At 32.2% G+C, this 26545-nt stretch overlaps 1 protein-coding gene across 3 annotated transcripts in view; it reads right to left on the reverse strand.

Annotated features, from left to right (window-relative positions):
• Nucleotides 1-13412, reverse strand: part of LOC111412185 (SKP1-like protein 1A) — a 25082-nt gene extending 11670 nt beyond the window's left edge. The window contains exons 1-2 of one of the 3 annotated variants that reach the window (XM_023042987.1): nt 12978-13412; nt 11645-12003 (exon numbers count right to left, since the gene is read on the reverse strand). In XM_023042987.1, coding sequence (XP_022898755.1) covers nt 11830-12003; nt 12978-13298 — 495 coding nt within the window. In that variant the 5' untranslated portion in view covers nt 13299-13412 and the 3' untranslated portion in view covers nt 11645-11829. Of the gene's footprint in view, nt 1-11644; nt 12004-12977 lie in introns of those variants that run through there. The other 2 variants (XM_023042986.1, XM_023042988.1) reach the window with 2 other exon arrangements.
• Between the last annotated feature and the right edge of the window lie 13133 nt (nt 13413-26545).

Raw genomic sequence — 26545 nt, forward strand, 5'->3', positions numbered from 1 at the left:
GGTTTGTTTTTTTTTTTTTTTTTTTGGGCGGTTGTCGGTCCATGGGTTGAGTAATTGGGTCGGTTCGGTTCAGGTTGTGGGTTAACATAACAAAACCGACCTGAACTGCCCACTTTAAAAAAAAACACTCAAAAATGATGTAAAAGCCCTAATATAAACTCTAAGGACACTTCTAACACTTCACTTCTCGTCTGGGTCGTCGGCGTCTTAGCTATTACCACCGCCGAGTCGCCGACCCAGATCAACGGCGATTTCATCATCCAATTTCTTCCTTGCTACTGCTGGTCATCGTTTTGTCTTAGGGGGGTAAGTATATTTCTTCATTTTCCAAACTCTATTTCTGTCGTTTTTCTTTTGTTAAGTCAAAATCTTTGAACCAAACAACATTGGTCTCTGTCAATATATGTTTCTGTTTGCTTTACTGGGATGTTTTATAGCAGCCTATCTATATGGAAATAGGATCAATCAATTTTAGTTGTTGGCTAATCTATCTTTTGCTTGTTTGTGAGGATGGCTTGATTGAAATTTCAAGGAATACATTGGTCAGGATACTCATAGTGATTGATTTTCATTCTTTTAATCCAGTATGAAATATGTACACCTTTAATTAAAAATTATGTGTGCATGGATATGCCTATCTCCTTCCAAAGCAATTTCACATTTAGCTCAAAACTTAGGGAAAAGTGAAATTATTCTACATAAACATGCGCGTGGACAATTATTAATAAGTATGATGGACCGTATGTTGATAGCATTCCTTTCTACTCGTGCACCACCATTTAGTGCCTTATTAGCTTTTTAATAAATTCCTGTCTACTGGAAAAATGTCCACTGGTATATGAGCTACATCAATTCAGTGTTGAACTCTCTAACTAGTTTGACAGGGTGCATGTAATAACGAAGGCAAAGATAAGGGTGCGTCTGGATACTATGCCTCTAATAAGGGCATGACCTTATTGTTTTATTCTCGTTCTCTTCTGTTTGTCAGCTGCAGAATTTCAACTTATTTTTTAAACAAAACGAGTTTGTATTTATGGTGATTTGTTGCCCCTATTCCTTTTCTGTCTTCCCTTGTAAATTTTCTTAGGGAATTGAAACTTTGATTTTGAGGAATGGGGAACCAAATCTTGCACCTATCCTTTATTTCATACTTAACTGCACACCTGCACATTTATCCAGGGCTCTTTTTCTTGGTCTTGCACTTGCCTGCTTAAAAAGATAATGCACACAAGTTAATATATTTATTTTTGTGCATTCATGATTTTTGTGGAATGTGTTGGTAGTTATGGAAGAACATGGCACACAGGCTCAATTGAAAGATACTGATTTGCAATCTGGTCTTCCTTTACGTGCACCGTCAACATTGGGTAAAAAAAAAAAAACTAACAGATTATCTTCTTTTATTTGGGATCACTTCACTCTATTAGGCTCAAGGGATGATCCAAATGTTAGGTGTAAGTGTAATTATTGTGGAGTGGATTATGCTTGTGGCACTAAGAAGTGTGGTACTAGTACATTGAGTAGTCATTTGACAAATAAATGTAAGAAGTATCCAGATAGATTGGTGGATAAAAAGCAGAAGTCCTTATCATTTGAGAACAAAGAAGGTGGAGGGAGCAATCTTATTGCTATTGGTCGAAGCAAAGAAGAGTGTAGAGTTGCATGTGCTAAAATGATAGTTTTGGATGAACTACCTTTTAGGTTTGTTGAAGCTCGTGGTTTTAGGCTCTTTTGTAGTGTAGCATGTCCTCAGTTTCAGGCTCCATCTCGTAGGACTCTAGTAAGAGACATTTATCAGTTGTATTTGGATGAAAAACTGAAATTGAGATATGTCTTTTCTTTTCACCTTCAAAGGGTTTCCCTTACAACTGATACTTGGACTTCTATTCAGAATGTTAATTACATGTCTCCTATAGCACACTACATTGGTTCTAATTGGATGCTTAATAAGCGTATTTTGAATTTTTATGTTGTTCCAAATCATAGGGGAGAAACTATTGGAAAAATGATTGAGACTTGTTTGCATGATTGGGGGATTGAGAAAATTTTTGCAATCACTGTTGATAATGTAAGCTCCAATGACACGGCCATTTCTTATCTTAGGCGAAAGGTAGTTGCTTGGGGTAGTGATGGATGTGTTCTAGATGGGAAGTATTTACACTTGAGATGTTGTGCACACATTATCAATTTGATTGTTGGTGAAGGGTTGAGGGAAGCACATGACTCCATTGTGAATGTTCGCAATGCAATCAAATATGTGAAATCTTCTCCTTCTAGGTATGAAAAATTAAAGGAGTGTGCAAGGAAAGAGAAGATTGATTGTAAGTCTATTGTGTTTTTGGATGTTCCAACTAGGTGGAACTCTACTTATTTGATGTTGGAGATGGCATTGAAATTTGAAAAAGCCTTTTATAGGTTAGAAGAGAAGGATGCTCAGTATTCGTATTACCTTCGAGAAGATGATAGTGGTAGAAGGAGGGGTGGACCTCCGTCAAGTTTAGACTGGGAAAGTGCATCTATGTTTGTTAAATTTCTTAAAAATTTCTTTGATGTGACTTTGATTTTTAGTGATTCATTGCGTGTTAGTGCTTGTGCTTATCTACATGAAATTTGTAATCTTGTAATCGAATTGGATGAATGGAGATTAAGTGACAATTTTTTGTTGGGTGAAATGTCGGCTAACATGAAGAAGAAGTTCGACAAGTATTGAATAAAATGGAAAATGTGAATTTGTTGTTGCTTATAGCTACTATCCTTGATCCCAAGGTACAAAATGGATTATGTTGAATATTATTTTAGTGATCTATACATGGATGGGGATGTTGTTAGTAACGTTATAAAATCTTTGAAAGTCAATCTGATTGAGTGATGCTCGCCTTAATAGATTTTTGGAAAAACAAGCAGTGAAGGATTCAATTGAGATAAAAAATGATGTTGAACGATACTTATTGGATGCTCGTGAAAGCATAGAGAACACGGATTTTGAAGTTTTGGATTGGTGGAAGGTTAATGGAAATAAGTATGGTGTCTTGTCCAATTTGGCCAAAGATGTGTTGGCAATTCAAGTTTCAACTGTTGCTTCAGAGAGTGAATTTAGTACTGGAGGACGATACTTGATCCTTTCCGTAGTTCCTTAAGTCCTAGGATGGTTGAGGTCTTAATATGCACTCAAAATTGGTTGAAAGCTTCTTCGAACTTGGATGGTTTTTGCATGGAAGATGTTGAGTATTACAACCAAATGGATGAACTTTTAGATTCAATCAATTCAAAATCAACTGAAGATGACAAAGAGCCCAATGCTAAGTGATTCACTCATTTTACAAGATTTCACTTTCCAGGTAAGCATATTAGGTGGTAAATAATTTCATGATTTGTATGTTTCCATCAGTTTTCTAAGTTTTGTAAAACTGACTTGTACAGTTTTTTTTTTTTTATGATAACAGGTCGGTTAATAAAACTTTTGCTTCAACAAACAATGGTTTTTTGACTTTATCATGTGCTGCAAAATGCAAAGACACTATCCAGCTTAGAGAATGTAAGTTCTAGAGCTCTAATATCGCAAAATAACTTTTGCTATACATTAACATAATTGAGATCACTAAATATGCAATTACATATTTGAAATGCTCTAACTATGTTTGAAGGATATTTTGGCTAAAAGTTCTTACACTTTGTGAGATGGATGCTGTTTTGAGTCTAATTGTGTAGTGATAATCAACCTTTTGTAGGACCGAAAATGTAAATAATCCCCATTCTTGTCTGTAGAATATTGTATTTATTTGTCAACACTGCAATTACATGATATGTGACTAAAAGAAGTGGGCAGCTGAATACCTATAACAGGACACATTCATGTTCTACCAGAAGTCTCCACAGGAGCACTTCCCATCCCTGAAATGATGAAACCTCTTTATGATCCTCAATGTGGTTCTTGCAGGTGTACTGAGAAGCCCATAAGCTATAGCTAGTCTTTCACTATGATAAAGCAAGGCTCTATCTTTTGTTTCTTCATCAAGATCATGGGGTACATATCCTGTGTCAGGTACATAAATAGCTTTCTTCACCTCATTACTCAACAACCTGAGTTTGATTAAAGTTGTCTAACATATGATCTAAATTTACAATTAAAGTTGTCTGCTCATGGATGTCACAACCAATCCTCACAAGATATGACCAATCCTCACAAGATATGCACAAGGAATAAAAAAATAAATAAAAATAAAAACAATGAGTGTAGACTCTTGAATTATTATTATTTAAATGGATGGGGACAAATTCAAACTTTATTCAATTAAAATAAGGTTATGGATGATCAAAACATAAGGGCGAGTTGACCGACCCACTAGAAAATTCATATGATCTGGTGCCTAGAGTTAATTTCGTGCAAGGACCAAATTCTATACCTTTTTGTGATCTTTATGTTGTAATGTGGTAAGCCAACCAAAATCCATCTAGCCTGGATTGGAATTTGTGGACAAAACCACTAAATTTCTTTTCAACTACTCAAATATGTATGCACTTGATTTGACCACATAAACGTCAACTCTTTAGACTGTTCATTGCAACTTGATGATCCTCATCTCCATTGATAAATAAAAACGTCAAATGGAGATATATTAATCTTGTTGGGTGGGGTTAATTGGGTTGGGTGGGTGAGTGGGGGGTCTTTCTTTTTATCTGAAAGGCTAATAATAAATTAATAATGGAGAGGAAAGATTAATAGCAGAGATTTTTTTAACAACCTTTATAGGCATTTTTTCATGCAGTTGGGAGTGCAAATTCATTTTCTTGTTATAATATGAGGCAGTGATTTCATTAAGCTCATCTTTTCAATCTTGCTGCAATTTCTGGACCCATATTTTGAATTGTCTTTATGTACTGATTCTCCTTGAGTTTCACTGGATTAACATGACCCCTACAGAGGATCCCGAGAAAGCTATTTTACTTGCAGAATAAGCAATGCAACTGTGATTTGATAACTGTCTTAATTGAATTTTGATACCAGTCATCCCAATTCGAATTCAGGGCTATTCAACTATCTGCAGCCAAGAAAAATTGACAAAAACTGAGTTGCGACTTGCTGGTATTTCCCATACTGCTTTTCAGATGCAGTGTCCGATGAATTAGTTATGTAGTTGCCACACGTTTATTAATTTTCAAGTTTTTTGACAAAGGATAACCAAATTAATTGTATTTGGGCGAACTTTTATTTGCATGGTTGTACGTTGTATTAAATATTAATTGTATTCCAGATATTTGGATGACGTGTTGGTGTTAGTTTTGTTTAAACATATTATGGACTATGGTAATAAATTAAACTTTGTTTAAACCGACCAACCCAACCCAACCCGACCGACACTTGATTGGGTTGGGTTTTAATATTTTCATAGATTGGGTTGGGTTGGTTTTTGATCAAACCGACCATGTTGGGTTGGGTTAGAGTTGGGGTAAAAACCAACCCAACCTAACCCACGCCCACTCCTACTCCTACCCGTATGTGGCTGTGAGTGAAGCTACACCTAAGCGCACGTTAAATGCCTGACCCTACCTTTCGAATAGTCAATCTAATTAGCCCCTCACTGTTTTAAATTTATTTTATTTTATTTTATGTTTCGTCCCTTTCTTATTTTATTATGTTCTATTTTATGAAAATATATGACGCATGAAACAATATAAGATATTTTCAAAATATTTGTCTTATACTTGGAGAGTACATATTGTGTAATCTTTCTTGAATAATGTATGTATCAATAACATAAAAGAATCGGAAATGCTACACTCGGTGTACAGCCCTCTCATACGAGGGCAAGGCCTGCGCATTAATTGGATGTGGGTTCTTCCCCTCATGTGAGGGGAGTATACATGGTGTACATGGGGTTTTATTCTAAAAAATATATATAGAATTTACAAAATAAATTTTATAAAATTGGACTCTATGACAATGTTTTTAATTTAAAATAAAAAAATGGTTTTCACAAATTACATTTTACTTGAAACGTTCTTCTAAATAACTTGTGTTATTAATGTTGAAATGTAATATTAATTTGTCTCTGTTTGGATATATATATTCGGTCATCACATATTAATTGCCATTACTCTTAGGGCATGTTTGATTAACCATTTTTTTTCCATGGAACTAGGAATTGATTTTCCAACTTTCACTTTTGCATTGTTTGATAGCATTTATTTTCTTGGCAAAGTGTTTTCTTGTTCCTCCACTCACGCACCTCTTTTCTTGGATTTTGTGTAATTCCAATTCTTGGTACTGTAGCGTAATTTTTTTAATGTAAAATAAAGTCAAACGACCACCAAAAAATACTTTTATTTCAACGAATTTCATGTGAAAAATTATACCAATCAAACACAATAATTTAGAATTCCTAGGAAAACAATTTCTAATTTTCTAGACAATTCAATTTCCTGGAATTCGTTTTCTTTCTATCCAAATTTCATTTTTGCAATTAAACGAACCCTTATATTATTCACTCATTTTATGAGATCCACTGTTATTTCTATTTATAGCCATTTATAAATTTGCCAAAAGGAGGTTTAATAATCTTGTTCAGTCAACCTAAAAAGGTGAGGAGGTCGAAACTTCACTGTTAAATCAATTTTACTATTCAAAGATAATGTGATATAATAAGAGTAGCTAAAATGTCTCACATCTTAAGTTATTGAGGTGATATACTCAATTGACTATCTCGCTAGTTAAATTAGCACAAAACTTGTTAAGTGGTGCCATTGTGATCTATTGTATCTACTACATAACTAATATTTCTATCATTCTATGCATCATAGACTATGATGGGTGTTTATCATGCTGACTTTTTTATTTTTTTTATTTTTGATCTGCATAACAATTTTCGATTCAATCTTATACGTTCCAATTTTCGTCTTCTTACCCAACAAAAACTCATCAGGTTGGTTCTTCTCAAGCCTTCCTTCTAGGACGTAAATTCTCTAGTCTTCACTAGGTGGCCCCTTCTGCTCCACTTTTTATCATCGTCATTAACACGATTCATGTACTTTAAAATTATACGCGTCGAGTTGAAAAATGATTTGACTTGTTAATTCTACTTTGTGTGACATTTGTTTTGCTATCTCAATTGATGAGTCTAAGGTGCCATGTCATTTAAATTTGTTAGTTTAACTACCCAACAATCATCTCCAAAAATAATTTTAAGAAATTAATCTTAATAAATACATAATTAATTTGTTCTTAACTAGCACTCTATTCAATTTATATGTACATTTATGCAAGTAGATCCACAACAATCAAAATGTTAATACCTTATTATTGATTTACTCGTGAAATTTTAACTTATTCAATCGCTATCATGTTTACTTTGTTGATGCAATCGAATAGCCCAACAATTACATAATTTTAAGAAATGAGAAAATACCAAATATATCCTAGTAAACCCCCAGGATGAATAGACATTATTAGCACATGGAATATTCAATAGCATGTAAGAAGAGAGATTGATGAACAAAATGGACAATTGAAATTGCATTGTCAGCATTATCTTATCCTTAATTTGTACTGTTCTTGGATTCATCTGTTGACAAATTCTCATCACATATGAATATCATTCAAGACAAAAATGCAAACAATTCTTTTTCTGTCAAACATATCTCACAAAAAAGATTGAAATTGAAATAGCTGTTTCAAGAATAAAATCAGTTTCAAACATATCATTCTTAGCATCAACTCAAAATGATTTCAAGTCAGAAGTTGCAAGCATTAAGCCCCTATTCGGGTTTGCTAAAATCAGTTTCTTGAGTAAATTTTGATACAAGTCGATGAAACGTGTAGTTGAAAAATTAATAAAAGTTATGAATTACAAAAATAGGCATCTTCTGCCTTGAAAAAAACAATAATAATAATTGAACAGTCATTGACTTACGTTTTTATCAAATTTTTTTAACTAAATTAAATAAAGGCTAACATATGAACTAGGCTCGCCATCCCATAATTTTCGGTTACGCTTTCTTTTTATATTATTTCTTTGTTAAAGAAGCACTATCATTTTCTAGTGAACGTGAGAATAATACAAGAGGATGTTCCTTTCCAAGCACGGCGAGTTAAACAATAATCAATTCTTGCTAATATTCTAAGAGGTAGTGGGTCCTTATCATTGGTGATTAGAAGGGTATAGAGCATTGTTTAATTAAAGGCTAATTGTCGTGGTACGTCTAGGGATTTGTAGATAAACTCCATTTATTTTAAATATGAATTAGAGCCGTAACATCTATAGTCAATAGAATTAATTTGAATTTGAGAGAGGTAAATTAATTTAATTAATGAATATGATCGTTCAAAAATCAAACTCGAGAGACAAAATTAAAGGTGATATTTACGGTGGAATCGGGAGTCATAATATGTTAACCATTATATTTGATCATTTAATTACTTTTATTGTCCTTAGTTAATATTAATTTTAACAAAAACTTTGCCACCAAAGTTTGCTTTATTAAAAATAGAAATTGGTTAATTATTAAATAGATGTCATTGTGGAAACGATAATAAGAACTCTTAAGTTCACTTTACTGGTTGTTCAATTGACATCGAAATCAGAGATGGATTTGGGGGGTGGGGGGTTGTCCCTCCCACTCAGGCCCAAGAACTTTTTTTTAAGGTATTTTTCATTGTTTTTTTGTGGCGAAATTTTTTTCCCTCGTAGCAGCTCGATTTGAAATTTTATAGCTTGATTTTGGATCTAATCCTGGATCCATTCCTGATTGTAATGGAAATGATGTTTTAAATATACGGGTTACGTGACTAGGATGGACACAGCTGCAAACATTCAATTTAACCAGACAATTATGATGTTTTAATACATTTACATCTACTCAGAGTGCCAAATGAAGTGATTCGATTGCAATTAAAATAATGTTAGGTGATATGATTATAGTTTCAATTGCGGAATAGTATGTTTGTTACAGAAGTTGCTATGGTACGGACTAAATGCGTTAATTTAGGAATTTATTCACATTTTGGTGAAAGATAAATGTTATAGTTAATTATTAAAATTTCATGTATATTAAATAGTGTTCTAAAAAGCGCGTTTAGATGGCACCAAGGGTACATCTAAGCGCGATGCTTGATGAAAACATGAAGCCACTTCAAGCTTTATTTAACAATCAATGGGAATCGTTGACTATTAATACATGCCTAGGTGTGATTATGCACGCATTAAATTTTTCTACAGTTCTTTTAATTTAAAATTTAATGGCCGATTCTTCACTTCGTCTGCCCTAAGCTCAAAACAACCATTTGAAGCCTTGAACAAAGGAAAATTCCTAAAAATTTATATTTATTTACTATTTAGTATTTACGTTTGAAACTTATCTTTTTGTTAGAAATTTTAAAAAATATATAAAGGTGCTATAAATCTGTTTTAGATGTTTACTAGGTATTATTTTTAATTTAAATGATCTTTCGATTGGTGAAAATTAAAATAATATTAAAATAAGAAAACATCTTTTTTATGCTTTTTTAAACTTATGTCTTGTCTAAGTTCGTCTAATCCGTAGCTTGACATCCACACACCGCCACATATTACGCTTTTTAGAACATTAATATTAAGCTAATTAAGTTTTAAAAAAATAGGATAAGTCATAAAAAAATGACGAATACAGGATTTTTCAAAACAAAAGTTTAAATTCAGGGCCTAGCCTAATTTTTCCTATATATTTGAATCAAAAAAGCTGATCGCGACCCTTTTGAACGGCGGGCGACGTGGCATCAAATCGACGCCCTGGGCACACAGAACCAACGTGGCCCTATCCGTCTAGCAAAACTATATTTGAATTAGGTTAGGTTTCTCAGGGATGGAAACACACGGATCCAATCCTTACCTATGAGCCAGCCTGACCTAATTTTGAGGTCTAAAGAATGAAGGTCCTAACTTATTTTGGCAACTTACGATTATGTGTATTTTTGACAAGGACTGCATTCAATAAATTACGATATTGAAACGTACACCATCTTATTCTTAATATTGTATCTTTTTTCTTTTTCTTTTTTCAAATTGTAATTATTTTTAATTGCAAGCTTGTGCTACTTATATAATAGTGTATATTATTTATTGAAATTGTAACTTACACTCCATGTTAAATCCTATTGACTATTACAAATAGGATTGCTTAATCATAAGTCACAACTGCGTATTATCTAATTTTTTTATTTTCGTGCAATTATAGACTTTATTAATGTCCATCAAGGATCCACCATAATTCAAAGTAGAGATCAAACGAGAAACACTAAGAACAAGTCCACGTGCTATTCTATAACTAGAAACAAGAAAGAAAAGGTAGCAGCAAAAAACACCATAAAGAAAAGGTAGCAGCAAAAAACACCATACTCGACCTAACTGATTCTTTCCATTTCCCACCACTCATCTCTCTTCGAGACAAACTCATCCTTGGAGGTATCAACGGCAAACTTGAGGTTCTAATCCAAGTTATTATTAGAAAAAACAAGGCAATTTTCATGTTCTACCATCTGAGGCTGCAAACTAAGAGGATCTTGTCGCATCTTCTCAGCCCGAGCCACAGCCAATTGCATTTGTAATTGTGCCGAATGATTCTCCATAAATAGGATCTTGACTTCTCTTCGTAAACTGAAATCCTCCTCTCCGTCCCCATACATCCACTGATCCCTCTCCAATGTCAGCACCCTCGAAACCTCTATGATCCGTTTGTGTGATGTTTTGCTGTATGATTGACATACGTCTTAAAAAGTCGGATTTTGCAAACTATAATTTGTTGGCTCATCAAAGCTAGCTCCGAGTTCTTCGATGCACGGATATAATTGAAGAAAGACAACATTATTGTTCCATCCAGCATCCTAAACATGCCTTTAACTTGCCTTTGACAGTTGCAAACTATATTTTGTTGGCTCATCAAAGCTAGCTCCGAGTTCTTCGATGGCACGGACATGTCCGATTCAGCATTCTAACCATGCCTTTAACTTGCCTTCGACAGTCCAAATGTGTTGCGACAATGGCTTTTCCCCTTCTTTTCAGGTTTCCCAACTGACCCATCACCCCAAAAGGTTGAAACAGAAATTATAACAAAGTTTTCAATGCTGTTTTCAAATCCTGCCCAGGCATTAACGAACTGCGAGTGAACCAAGATCAAACTCTAGTCCAGAAAGTTCAATCAGAGTTGAACTGAAATGTCGAACAAAGAAAAAAGCCAAACTATTCTCATATGAACAGCATTTCCAACTGCCAAAAACATGCACACACTAGTCATCATCTATTTCAATCACTTTTTCAAATTCCTAGGACTTTTAACAGTCACATCTACACTTGCCAGTGTGGCTACCCAATTCAATGCCTTGAATCTGGACTTGCAAGTGTGGCTATCCAATGCATAAGCCTTGCAGGTCTGTAAAAAAACCTGATCAACATATTCAATGCCTGCAAATCTAAGGCCCTCGAGAATTTTCGAACTGCACATCGTATTCCAGCTCCAAATGTGCCAACACAAACAGAACCTGACTTTCAACCAAGCAACGAACAACCCCATCAACCACATTCACAGAGTTTGCAATCACATATTCTCAACAGTCAAACTCCATAATTAGGTTAAACGATAATCAAGGGAAAATAATGAAGATGTAAAAGATATAGCATTTAAAAGGAACACCAAGTACCAGTGTCATAGAAGCATAAAGGTTTAACACTGGGAAACAAATTTCAACAAAGAGTTGGATCTCTTCATAACATGATACCAAGAATTTACTGGACGACTCTTAGTAAAACCTACCATAATATAGCATACTCTATTAGGTACTGAAACTTAATTTGCAGAGGCATATCACTCAAACGCCCAAGCATTTTCCCTGCGAACTTCCTCTTCCTCCTCCGGGGTGAAGTCATTCTTAATATTGAAAGTCTTGCGGATTTCCTCCGGAGTCTTTCCTTTTATCATGTCGGCCACAGTCTGACATGTGAGGTCGAGCAGACTCTTTATGTTCAGATAGTTTGCTGCCTGAAAATGTGATGTCACTAGTTAGTAGTAGCTAGAGAAAAGAACTGTGAATCATACAGAAAAAGCATTAAAAACACAAGAATGCCAACAGAGAAATGAATAGATTATCTTCTATGCAAAAACAAACAGATGAAAATTTGTGAGCAAGATTACAAGAACAAAAGAAGAACATGTTTTCAACCCTTCCAAAAGAAAGTTACATTATGCATCTCCAGTTCTGACTTTTGATGCAGGAAGATTGCTGTTATCTTCAAACCACCCGATCCACAGTAAAATAAAAATTTTAACAGAACAAAAATAGTTTGATTCCAGTTACTCTTCCCAAAGGCTTTATATTATAAGCCTTCAAATAAAAATAAGAATATATAATAATTAAATGAAGCCCACCTCATACCAAAATTTCACCAATACTACAAACATTATTCAAGCAAACAAGCCGTCTGTATTGATCTACAACCCAGAAAGAAGGGAAAGAAATGGATAACCCTCAACTACTGCTTTATATAGACAAACTAACAACAGAACAGAGATCCATATGATAAAAGCTATTCTATCTGGTATCCATATACAACACCATGAGGAGAAACATGTAAAAATTGATTGCAAATATTGCAGCAATTATGTGAAATTAATGCAAAATTATAAAAGAAATAGACAGGTTTATACCAATAATTGAAAGAACAGACGACATAAACGATTAAAAATAGAGCATTGATAATCATGTGAAAAATGCATCTAGAATAAGAAACCATTAAAACAGGCAATAAACAAGTTATCGAAGAAATAAAAGCAAACAAAACAGACCCATGAATGATTAAAGTAAAACGGCAACATGGTAGAATTAAAAAGGCTCATGTGAAACAATAAACATAGAGATGAACAAGTAAAAAGGGTGGGCAAATCGGAAAAAACAGCGAAATCGAGGTAAGATAGCCAAACAATCTAGAGAGACAAGAATAGAAAAGAGTTGCCACCAAGATAAGATCAAACAGGGTGCCCTGATCAACTTTCACGAAATCAGCATCAAACGCCTTCAGCTCCTCGTCGGTCATCTTGTCAGCTGCAACCAACACTCCCTCGGCGGGCTTTGCCGCCACCGCCTCAACATGGCGCTTGCAGTATTCAATTACCTTCGCCAAGATCTTGGATGTAACGTTTGGAAGAGGAATACTAGTATCAGCGCAGTCGGCTTCAATCATATGCTTTATCGTCTCTGATTCTAGCGCCACCACTTCCTCGACCTCGAAAATCTCACCGTCTGAACTCTTAAGCACAATCATCCTTGTCGAAGACATCGCCGAGAATTTCAATCGGACCGATTTCGTAAAACCTAAGAGAGAGAGAGAGACAAATCTGTATACAGAGAAACTGCAGGCTCTATAGGTAGGATGAAATTGAATACTTGAAAATTTAATTTATCTATATTTTATAGGCGAAAGAATGATCTAACTTGAGGATTTGTTTGACATCTATATTAAAGGGTTTTTTAATTTTTTAAAATTATTTATTATTTGTTTTTATTTTTTTTGGTGAGAATAAAATTTGTATCAATAATTTTTCAGTGTTCTACAAGGCGTAACAATGGTGATGCGTGGTGGCAAATCTATGGGTTAGGCGAACTTAGGCAAGGCAAAGGCTTAAAAAAATATAAAAATTCGTTTATTATTTTAATATTATTTTAATTTTTAATTAATTGAAAAATCGTTTAATAATTAAAAATAATACGTGCCAAATATCTAAAACAAATTTATAAAAAAAATTATACATTTTTCAAAGTTCTTAACAAAAAGATAAGTTCCAAATGTAAATAGTAAATAAACAGGAACTTTTGAAAGATTTCTTTTGTTCAATACTTCAAGCGACTATTTTGAATTTAAAATCGACAAAGTGAAAAAATCAACATTTAAGTTTTAATTAAGAAGAATTGTAAAAAAAAAAGAAGATTTAAAAAAAAGATAACTATGCTAGAATAACTGTGCCTAGGCGCTCATTAGAGATCAATGATTGTTGTTGATTACTAAATAAGGAATCAAGCCACTGGGGTTGGCATTTTCGCATTGCATTGCGCATTGGTAATGCCTAAGCGTCGTCAATATGCGTCTTTTAGAACAATGTGATTTTCTAGAGTATATGTGATTAAAAACCATGAGATACTTTTAGGTTTACATATAAAATTATTTTATTGAGAGAATATGTAATTTTAAAATAAACTTTAAAAATGAATTTTCAAAAAATGGAGCTCAAACAAGAGGGAGTTCTCCGAGACATTTTCTACTTTAAAGAGCATATACTGCTATTTAGTTACTATCTATAAATTCAATGTGTAAAATTTTTTAAATACTCCAATCATATATATAAATTTAAAAAGTAAAAATTTTTAAATACCCCAACAATCTATTTATCTTTAACATTTAAGTTTACTTTATTCGGTGTATATTTATTTTTCTTCATATTTTATTTTCACTAAGGCATGTTTGATTGGTTCGAATTCCATGGAAAATGGAATTTGAATTCCACCTTTTTCCGATTTTGTGTGTTTGATACGTTTTATTTTCCATGGAATTCGATTTTCTTGCTTGTCTTGGGAAATGGTATTTTCTTGGTTTTCCACCCTATTGTTTTTTTTTTTAATTTTTTGTTGGCAATGGAAACAAATTTTAAGAATTATTGTAAAATTTTTTCACTTTAATAGGCAATTTTCATATAAAACAAAGTCAAACGAACACCAAAAGATAGATGATTTTTTTGATTTTTTTTTGGTTGTTAGCAATGGAAACAAATTTCATTCCCAATATCAGTAAAATATATCCCTTTAATTGACAATTTTTATGTGAAATAAAGTCAAACGAACACCAAAAAATACTTTTATTTTAACATTTTTCACGTGAAAAATTATACCAATCAAACACAATAATTTACAATTAATAGGAAAATAATTTCTAGGCAATTCAATTCTCTAGAATTTGTTTTCACTTCAATTCAATTTCATCTTTGCAATCAAACGGACCGTAGCTTATTATATTATTTTCCTCAATTTTCTATGATATATACTATTTAGTTGAATCAAAATATGGAGTATTGAAAATTAAAATATTTTGAATAAATTTAATAATAGAGAATGATTTTGGTTCTCCAAATTTAGAGATGTTGTATTCAATCAGGATTTTTGAAGATTTTTATAGACTTTTTTAAGTGATAGACTTTTGGGAAATTCCAAAACATTTATAACTTTGTATGGAGTTAATGAAAGCATGCGATTTTTGTATAAAACTTTTATAAATTTCATATGACTTTTGAAAACTTTCATTTAAAAATATAATTCACTTTGATGTAGTGAAAAGTTCTCACATTTAAATCAACAATTAATTTCAACCACATATTTTATGGAATCCACAACTTTCCATCAATACATTCATCAACTTTTATCAAAATCACTAAAAATCTAGTTTTAACCCCCATACTATATATATATATATATATATATTGATCTTTCACATAAGGAAATGAATAATATAAGGAATAATTTGATATAAGAATTATTTGAATAGAAGATTGAGAGAAACAATCAAAAAAGAGAAAAGCGATAAAAAATATATATATAAACAATAGAAGAAAATAATAATAATTGAAATTTTATTTTTCCACTTTCTTCTTGAAAGTTAATATTTTAGAGACTTTTATAGAATTCTTCAAAAGTTATCGACTTTTTTAATATCAAATGACTTAAAAAGTGTTAGGTTATGACTCAAATTCCATATGATTTGGAAGTTTGATCCATAGAGGAAGCCTAAATAATTTTAGTTTGGAAGTATGAATTGGTACGAGATCAAATTTCATCATGAATTGGGAGTTTGATTGGGAAAATGATTTTGGGATGGATGAAAAAGTGTTTTGGAAGCATTATGTCTGCTACGGGCCAGTTGTGAGAAAGAGGAATAGAGGATGGGAGCCTAGGCGTCGCCTATTCGAGAAGAATTGGATTTTTATCTCGATTCTTGTATTCTAATTTATCCAGAACTCCAAAATTGAGCTATGATAAATACTCCACGAGGTGTAGGCTCTTTATAGACTCAACATAACAATTAGATCATTGTTGTATATATTAAAAACTTTAGAAAATTGTTTATATTTAGATTGAGAGTATCAAATTTTGTGAACACAAATTTAGTTTCTTAGTATATTGAAATTCTCCTCTTCTTCAGCATAAATATTGTGTTCTTGTGTGATCCTTTATTTTTCATATTGCGCTTATTTTCTATTTGTTAATTATTTGACTTGATTCTCAATAATTGGGTGTTCTTGTGTGATCCTTTATTTTTCATATTGCGCTTATTTTCTATTTGTTAATTATTTGAATTGATTCTCAATAATTGGTTCTTGAGCTAAGACTTTTGGTAGATTTTTTGGCAGGTCCAAATTGGTTATTAATGCAAGGTTTTAACAAGGTCAATTGTTTCAAGGATGGTAACTATTAAGTTTGAGATTCTACTTGTAGATCTCATTAGTAGATTTCTTTGTAGCAGATAGAGATACAAGCAGTTCTTGCTCAATTGAACTTGGATGATTCTTTATTGGGGTAAATAGAATGCCCACAATAATGATTGCGAAGGAGAAGCAACGCATGGATCGAAAAAGCCCTATCACAAATGTATCTTCATCTTTCTAATCAAATTCTTCTGGAAGTGGTAAATGAGAAAAGTGCTGCTGGGTTGTATGATACTATTTTCCATAATTTAGATACTCTCACTATTAAGAGGTATATGATATGCTTTATTCTAAGAAGAAAATGAAACATGTTATTGTCGGATCCAAGGCCTATATAAAGGATCTTGTTATTCGTGAGAAGAAGACAGATGGTCATGGAATGGGTAGAGTCAAGGATAGCACGGTGATATATTCTATTGGTATTGTAACAATAAAGGACACATGAAGAAGAATTGCTATAAGTAGCGAAACAAGAATTAGAAATGACAAAAAAATCGTTAAACTGAATACCCACAGCCCCGTCCCATTTGAGATGGGGATTACCCTTTTAATCGGGCATTCGGATCAGGAATGGGACGGGACTTTGTCCTGAGGCGAGTGGGGGTAATAAGGGCCCCGCCCCGTTTAACTTTTTTTTTAAAGAACTCCATACTTTAAATGGAAAACTCCTATAAATTTCATTAGTTTTAATAGAAGGTGTAAATTAAGAATATGACAAACAATAATACCCTTAGTTTACCAATTATATTTAAATAATTTAACTTTTAAAAATAAATAAATAAATCAATCAAAAAATTTAACAAATATATTATTATCTCACTTTAATGAATGGGAGCAATAAAATGAATTATGAAAAACTAAAAAAAATTAAATGGGTAGTAAATGGGGCAATGGCCATGCCTTAAACGTGTAACATGGTTGGAAATTACACAGCGGGGCGAGGGAGGTTGCCCCGACCCCGACTTGCCCCCCTTGTCATCCATAATGAGAGCAAGTTTGCTACTACAGATCAAAAGGGACAACCATAAAATTTCAGTGATGACAATCTTGCAGAAGAAGACTAAAGCGATGAAGATCTCTTGGTGATTACTATTAGGTGATTCAAACTCGATGAGAATTGGATTTTTGATATGGCTTACACTTTTCAAATGTGTTCTAATTGAGATTGGTTTTCTTCATATGAAACAATTATAAGGGGTTCCATGGTAATGGAAAACAATGAGCCTTATAAAATTGCTGGTATTAGTAAGGTCGAAATCAAGATGTTTGATGGGATGATCATAACACTTGGTTTAGTGAGACATGTTCCAGATTTAAACATAAATATTATTTCTTCGAGTACTCTTGATTCAAAAGGGTACATGTATACCGATGAAGATGGAGTTCTGAAAGTTAGTAAGGGTGTTAGGGTTGTGTTATAGAAGTGGAGAAAGTCTTAGTTATATGTTTTGGATGGTCTGATTGTCATTGTGGAAGCAGTTGTGGCTTATGGTTTGATAAATTTTAACTTAGGTAGAGTTGGTTGTGATCGAGTTGCTAGTGGTGATTCGAATAGGTCTAGTGACTTCGGTGGAGCTAGAATTGAATATGATGATTCAAGCAAGGTTGGCGCGCTGGTAGTTCAGCTGTTATGCAAGGCTTAGATTTAGTTCACGTTCGTTGAGTATGCCTGGTAGGGCATCGTAGAAGAGTTGGAGAATGGCTTGAAAAATGAAATTTTAATTCATTGTTACGGAAGTTGTTTCAAGGCTTAGTTTGTTAGGTTGTGACCCAAATTCCATATGATTTAGAAGTTTGATTCATGGGGGAAGCTTAGATAATTTTGGTTTGAAAATCCAGATTAATAAAGGATCAAATTTCATCATAGATTGGAAGTTTCTTTGGGGAAAGGACTTTGTGATGGATGAAAAATGAAAGGTGTTTTGGAAGCATTGGGTCTGAAACGGGGTTCCTAGGCGTCATGATGCCTAGACGTTGGTAGCGAAAAAGAGAAACAGGGGTTGGGTGCCTAGGCACAAACAGTGATGCTTCCTATTGGAAAGAGTTGGATTTTTATCGGGACTCTTGTATTCTACTTCATCCAAAACTCCAAATTTAGGCTCCTATGTACTCTAGAAGGTGTAGGCTCTTTATAAATTCAACACAACAATTAGATCATTGTTGTATACATTGGAAACTTGAGAGAATTGTTTATATTTAGATTGAGAATATCAAATCTTGTAAAAATAATTTTAATTTCTTGGTATGTTGAAATTCTACTTTCTTCAATATAAATATTGTGGTATTGTGTGGTATATTATTTTTGATATTGCTCTTATTTTCTCGCTTTCTAATTATTTGGCTCGAATTCTCAACATACAAACTTTTAAAAAGTTATATTATTGAATACACTGAGACTCTTTAAAGTCTATATTGAATACACCAATGCTTTGAAAGTTTTACAAAGTTTACATTGATTTTTGTAATAAAGTGAATTTTTGGAAAATGTGTAGTTAAAACAGAGAAAAAAATAATTTTACATGCAAAATTATTTTATCAAAGGAATTAGTGGTTAAAATAAATTTTTAGATAACGTGTATCAAACAAGGGCTAATAATTCCTCTTTATATCGAGTTCGGGTGATAATTACTGTAACTTTAAAAGTTGGAAATTGCACTGTTTTTTCAAGGAAATTCATTTATTTCCGCATTAAGCTTCTATTAGGTATGGATGAAAATTTGATTTTTGTCCTAGTTTGATAATTATTCTTGCAAAACTTTTTTTATTACCCATTTTCAATCATACACTCTTGTAATGAAATATTCTTCATGTAAACCTAAATTTTTTGCTACTTTTTTAACCACAAATTGGCGATTCAAAAACTCATTCTTTCCAAAAAAAAAAAAAAAAAAAAAAAAAGTGATTAAAAAAATCTTTTTTTACAAAAAAAAAAAAAAAAAAAATATCAGTCAAACAAGGGCTTATTATTGAATTAAAGTCAACAATTAATCTTGACTATACATTTCATGAGATCCAAAAAATTTTAACCATACATTTCATTAACTTTTATCAAAATTTACCAAAAATCTAATTTTAATCTACAACATATAAGGGTGAAGTATGAATGTACTATTGAAATCTTAACTACCTATGCCCAAAGTTTTTTAATTCTTATATAGCATAGGGAGTGTCACATTTTTTGTTTGTGAGTACTAAACTATGGTATTTTGTAAGATTAAAATGCTTCTGAGTTTGTACATTGCAAGCATAGGGTTGTGCTTTGTGGTAACACCATCTATGTTTTGTATTACAACGGGTCATTGTACTACGCGAAGAAAGGATTTTCCAATAATTTTACAGAATACTTGATGTTAACAGAATTTAAAAATTTGTATTCAAGGAGAAGATGTAGAAAATTATAAGATTTTTTATATAAAGAATTAGTTGGATTGAAATACCAAAAATTATTAACAAGTAAATAAGTTTATATATGAATATTCTAATAAGTTGAAAATTTTCACTTTAGAATTAAAATTTACTATTTTGAGATTTTTAGGATAAAAATTTACTTTATATATCTATATATACACTTTTAGGGCACATTTGATGCAACGTATTATTCATATGTTGAGAGCTGGATTTAGACCGGATTATTTCAACATGTCACGAATAATATAAAAAAAATAGTTGGACTAAAATTAGGGGCGAATCCAACGTCGAAGTCCAGCTAGGGCAGAGATTGACCATTGACCATTGACAATCAACGATCGTAATAGTTCAATCATTTATTAAATTTGATTAACTAATATTAAAAGTTATTCAATATATATGTAAATGAATTAAAACATAAAAATTATATACATATGAAAATATAATTTAATACAATCCAAAATACTAAAAAAAAATATACGATACAATCTTACTCTGTAACTGTAAACTTAGAAAACTGCATTTTAAGGGATCTCATATTTTGAAAATGTTGCAATATTGCCTCATTCTCAAATTTTTTAAAAATATTTTTTTTGCACATAAATTACCAAATTGTCATTCAACCAGTCATCTCCCATTTTGTTGCGCAAGTCACTCTTGATTGGATTCATATGAGAAAATACCCTTTCAACACTTGTAGTTGCCACAAGTAATATCAAAACCAAGGTGATCAATCTATAAACCAATGGAAAATAACAGGAACTTCTAGTTTCAACCAATTTTTGAGCTATACAAGATATGCAATTGAGATTAAAAAAATGCTTCGTCCATTCTCACAAGCATACAAAACTTGTTAAGTTGAGGTCTAAGTAATAAAAGCTCTTCACTATAGAAGTCCAAAGAATAGAACTGAGCAAAACATAGCAATTTAGCCTTATTAAAAGATGCCAATGAATCTCTTGGATTTAAATACGAAATGCAAGTAAAAAAACTCGGTAGTTGTTTCTGGAAAGCGATCATTCAACTCTTGCAAGATTGAATCTATCACATGACAATACAAATCAACATAAAAGCGATGATAATAAGTCACCTACTGAGCTGCACGTCTAGGTCGACTAAAATATGTTTATCGACACAAAACTCAATCACCCTACTCAACAAAGTATCCCAACCATTGTCTCCCAGGTTCTGCAATGCACACTTATACAAATTTAATAACCTCATAGCACTCTGAATATTTCGATTCTTTTTCTGTAAGGTTTGTGAAAGGTTGTCTGTGATTGCAAGAATTTCAAACATAAATTGGAGATTGAACACAAACTCAAAATCTTATATAGTGTTCATCTGTCTTATGGCCATTGATTTTTTATATGAATTTATGTCATATTTTGATATATTCTAAAGAACGTTTATGATAACATTAAATATATTAATAAAACGAATAACTGTCAATAGATGTGAGTTCCACCAAGTGTCACTTGGGCATGCTAAACTTATTTCTTGAAACTGGCCAATTCTACTAGAAAGTTCCCCAATATTAAGTTTCTCCGAAATATTAGAATGATAACTTATTTAAAGAGCATCTATACACTTACATGATGCACCAACCAAATTCACAATAACAGCAATCATGTTGAAAAAATTACCAAGCACACAATTCCGATGTGCCACAGAAACAACTGCCAACTGAAGTTAGTGAGCAAAGCAATGGACATACATAGCACGTGGGTGCTCTCTTAGAATTAAAGCTTTCAAACCATTGAACTTACTTGACATATTACTTGCTCCATCATAACATTGACCTCTCAGACTAGATATGCTCAATCCATGTGTAGAAAACATTGCATCAATGACATCCTTTAGTGATTGGACACAAGTATCGGTGACATGGGAATCATATGACTTGATAGGAGGGCGTACCCTAGATCTATTATCATTCCCCATCTTCACTTTTCCTCCCTTGTCCACTCTCCAATCCTCCAGTGATTGGGCACATCTATTATCATTTTTCATCGGTCTTCTTGATAAGTCATGTCCATATGGTTGACAAGGACCCTTCTTCAAGTATGCCATTCTAACATTATCTCTGATATTAGAATCATATGACTCGACAGGGGGTATATTCCTGGATCAGATACAAGATCATCCATATTGAATTGAGCTCGAGACTTCTTTGTGTTATGCAATAACTCTTGTGCTTGACTAGAATCAGTGGCAGGACTAGATGCACAACTAGAACTAGAAGAATTGGATATGGATTTTCATTTTGATTGAAAAAATCGTTCCATAATTTGCAAAATGCACCGATTTATTTTTCAATCAGAATTGATTAAAAAGAACCAAGTACACACAGGTTGAATTTAGTGGCCAACATCTTCTCAATTAAATTTTTTCACATATCCTAATTTCCTAAACGTAAATTCCCAAATCAATAATTATAACTCATAAAATATATATTACTTATCATAACTAACAATTCGCAATTATAATTTCGTAAACATAAATTCCAAATCAATAATCATTCTCCATCAAAACATAAATTACTTACCGTAAATCACAATTGGCAAACATAATTTCGTAAGCATAAATTCCCAAATCAATAATTATTAATTCACAAACATATTTTCATAAACATAAATTCCCAAATCAATAATCATAACTCATAAAGTGTAAATTACTTATCATAATCACAATTTGCAAACACAATTTCGTAAGTATAAATTTTCGAAACAATAATCATAACTCATAAAATATAAATTACTTATAATAAATCACAATTCAAAAATATAATTCATAAACATAAATTCCTGAAACAATAATCATAACTCATAAAACGTAAATTACTTATCATAAATCACAATTTGCAAACATAATTTCGTAAACATAAATTCCCGAAACAATAATCATAACATAATTAGCATTCATTACTCAACATTAACAAGTCAAGTAGCCAACAATATTAAACAAAAACAAAAACAAAAAAAGAGAGGGATAAAGAGTTACCAGGCATAGAACTAGAAGGCAGAAAGCCAGAAAGGGTTGACGGCAGTCATAGCATTCAGACTCAGCTCAGCAATCGACAGCAACCGTTGCAAAACACGTCATTTGTGCTGCCTCTTCTTCGATTTCGAATGAAATTATAGAATGGAGATGGAGTCTGCTTGTCTGCACCATGTGTATTGGAGATTGGAGAAGAAAGGAAAAGGGTTTGGCTTTCTTTCATGATTTGGGAATTGGGATTTTGGATTCTTGGCTGCCTTTCACGACTTTGAAAATAGTTTGATAAATTGGATCATTTGTTAATTTTATATGAGAATTGGGCAATTGGGCTAAACAAAAATAGGCTCTACAATTATCACTTCAGGCTTCAGCAGTTCAGCCCAAACCAAAAACAAAAAATAGAAAAAAAAAAAAAGGAAAAAGAAAAGGGGTCATCTCTTCTATCTTCAATCTTCGTCTTCCATGATTCCATCTCCAGCCAGCTCTACAATTGCAACTCCAACGGCGTGATTGCTATCCAGTAATTCTAAAGATTTCACGGAGCCAGCACACGTGGTCGTGCACCCTCGCTGGGTGCTGGCATAGCCCCTGATCATAAATCACAATTCATAAACATAATTTCATATACATAAATTCCCAAATTAATAATCATTCCCCATTTACTTATCATAAATCACAATTCACAAACATTGTTTCGTAAACATAAATTTTCAAATCAATAATCATTCCTTATTAAAAGTATAAATTACTTATAATAAATCACAATTCGCAAACATAATTTCGTAAACATAAATTTCCGAATCAATAATCATGACACATAAAACGTAAATTGTGTATCATAAATCACAATTCGCAAACATAATTTCGTTAACATAAATTCCCGAAACAATAATCACAACATAATTAACATTCATTACTCAACATCAACAAGTCAAGTAGCCAACGAAATTAAACAAAAACAAAACCAGAGGGGGAGAAAAAGTCACCAGGCTCGAAACTAGAAGGTAGAAAGCTAGATCGGGTAGACGGCAATCACCGACAGAGGTAGTGGGGGGCAGTGTTGGGCTGTAGCCCAGCACTATCCCCCAGCCCATATAAGTATTTAAGATAAAATTGAAGAATTTTGGTTCAAGTCAGCATTAGCCCAGCTCCCCCATATAAATATCTAAGATGAAATTGTAGAACTTTTCCCCAAATATTAGCATTAGCCCAACTTTAGTTTAAATCTCAACTCGAGTCCAATGCCCAACTATTCAAATTGTATTAAAGACACTACAATTATTAACTACTCTTTTGATGACATTCATGAAATATGAATATTTTGTTGTTAAATTAGATATTTTATTTAATGCGTGTCTAAATAAATTTTACTTATAATTATTAAATAAATTTTATTATAGATAATTTGTATTGTTTACATCTAAAAGGAAAATTACTTATTTTAATAGTTTGAGATACATGTATTTTTCTAAATTTAAAAGTAATTGATTTTTTTTTTAGTACATATGTTTTCATTTATTACTAATACATTTTTATATAAAAAAATACTTATTTTGACCATAAAATAGATACAGTGATCAAAGTTACTAAAAAGTACTCATTAAATAGTTTTTTTAAATTTTCATTGGTGGATATGTATTTTTGTTTATTTCAATCATGATTCGGTTAGCTTATATTTTATAAGGTAAGTGTTGATTTTTTTTTGGTAAAAAATTTCAAAGACTTAGCTGAATATCTTAATGTGAGACATCTAAATTTTTTTTTTTAATTTCATTAATTGTCATATACTTTTTATGGTGAATGTCACAAAATAGCCTCCGAAACTTGATTTCTTATGGCGTAAATTCATTCAAAAAATTTTAAGTTTCAATCCATCCTAACCTAATTTTCTGGCTCCGCCCCTGACGGCAATCATGGCACTCGGACTCGGCTCAACAATTAACAACAAAAGCTGTAAAACACATCATCTGTGCTCCCTCTTCTTCGATTTAGAATGGAATTATAGAATGGAAATGGAATCTGCCTGTCTGCGCTGTGTGGATTGGAGAGTGGAGAAGTGAGAAAAAGGGTTTGGGTTTCTTTCACGATTTGGGAATTGGGAATATGGATTCTTGGCTGGCTTTCACGACTTTGAAAATGGTTTGATAAATTGAACCGTTTGTTAATTTTATATGAGAATTGAGCATTTGGGCTATACAAAAATAGGCCCAACAATTACTCACTTCAGGCTTCAGCAGTTCGGCCCAAACCAAAAAAAAGGGGGTCGTCTCTTTCTATCTTTTATCTTCGTCTCCCATGATTCCATCTCCGGTCGACTCTGCGACTGCGACTGCAACTGCAACTACCCAATTGCTACTCGGCGGTTCTATGCTGCACCCCCTCATCGGGTGCTAGCTCCATGGCTACTAAAATAGGTTAATGTATAATTGACTTATAAGATCAATTTTACATTTAAGAAATCACTTATAAAATATTTCTTATAAATCATTTTTTTCACTTAAACTTAAAAATGACTTATATACAAAATATTCGCTTATATATTAAACAAAATAATATATTTAATTCTAATATTATTTTGCCATTCAAAGTAGGAAAAAAAAGTATATTAAATTTTTGGTTGATACCGATATGGAGTAGCAATTTCAAGTATGCTATTGAATTTTATTTTTCACTATCAGAACTTTGATTTATTTATTTATGGTTAAATCACTTTGTTCAAATTTATTATTATTATTATTTTTAAATAAAGCACCATCACAGTCCCCGTATGTTCTTTAGGTTTCGAATTTATCAACTTGACAAATGAAAACATTGGCATAAGGATTGAATATATGTATACGTTGAAAATTGTTTATTACATATTAGCTCATTGATAATTAAAAAAAAAAAGTTCAAATTTGAAATATTGGCTCGTTAGAAAATTAAACAAAAGGAAAATAATTGTGGTAAAGAAGAAATATGATTTAATTAAACAACAAATGACCAACTTTGAGCCAACCCTATATTAATTTTAGTGGTACGAGGTCAAAGCTATCTCCTCCTTACGAGTTAATTGTTTCATACTTACTGAACTTATGTCTATGTATTCGATTGCTCAATGAAGTTTAAGATGTCGATTTTTGACCACTGAACTTTGAAAAACGTTTTACTCATTGACATAACTTCCGTCTCAAACTTCTAACAAAATTGATGACGTGGCTGACGAAATCATGTGAGGCGCTCTATCACACCGTTAAACTTTGAGATAGTCGAATTTTGGCCACTAAACTTTGAAATGTGTTTTCTATTGCTCGCTAAATTTTGAGGTGGTCAAATTTTGACCATTGAACTTTGATATAGTTGAACTTTGGCTATTGAAATTTGAAAATTTTCTTCCATTGCTCACTATAAATTTGGATTTAATTAAGTCTTTGTTTATCTTCCTTCAAAAACAAAATACTTTAATTTTCATATTTATTTCAACCATACATTTATATAATAAAATATTTTACAAGTAAACTAAAAATAAAAAATAAAAAATTTAACCACGCTTTCTCTGAAAAAAATCACTATTTAAAACCTTTTTTCAAAAAAAAATAATGGGCATCAAACAGGGGCTAAAATTCGAATTTAACTTAATTTTAACAATATATATATTGTGTGTTTCATT

Source organism: Olea europaea, chromosome 16 (genome assembly GCF_002742605.1).
Source record: "Olea europaea var. sylvestris chromosome 16, O_europaea_v1, whole genome shotgun sequence".
NCBI lineage: Eukaryota > Viridiplantae > Streptophyta > Magnoliopsida > Lamiales > Oleaceae > Olea > Olea europaea.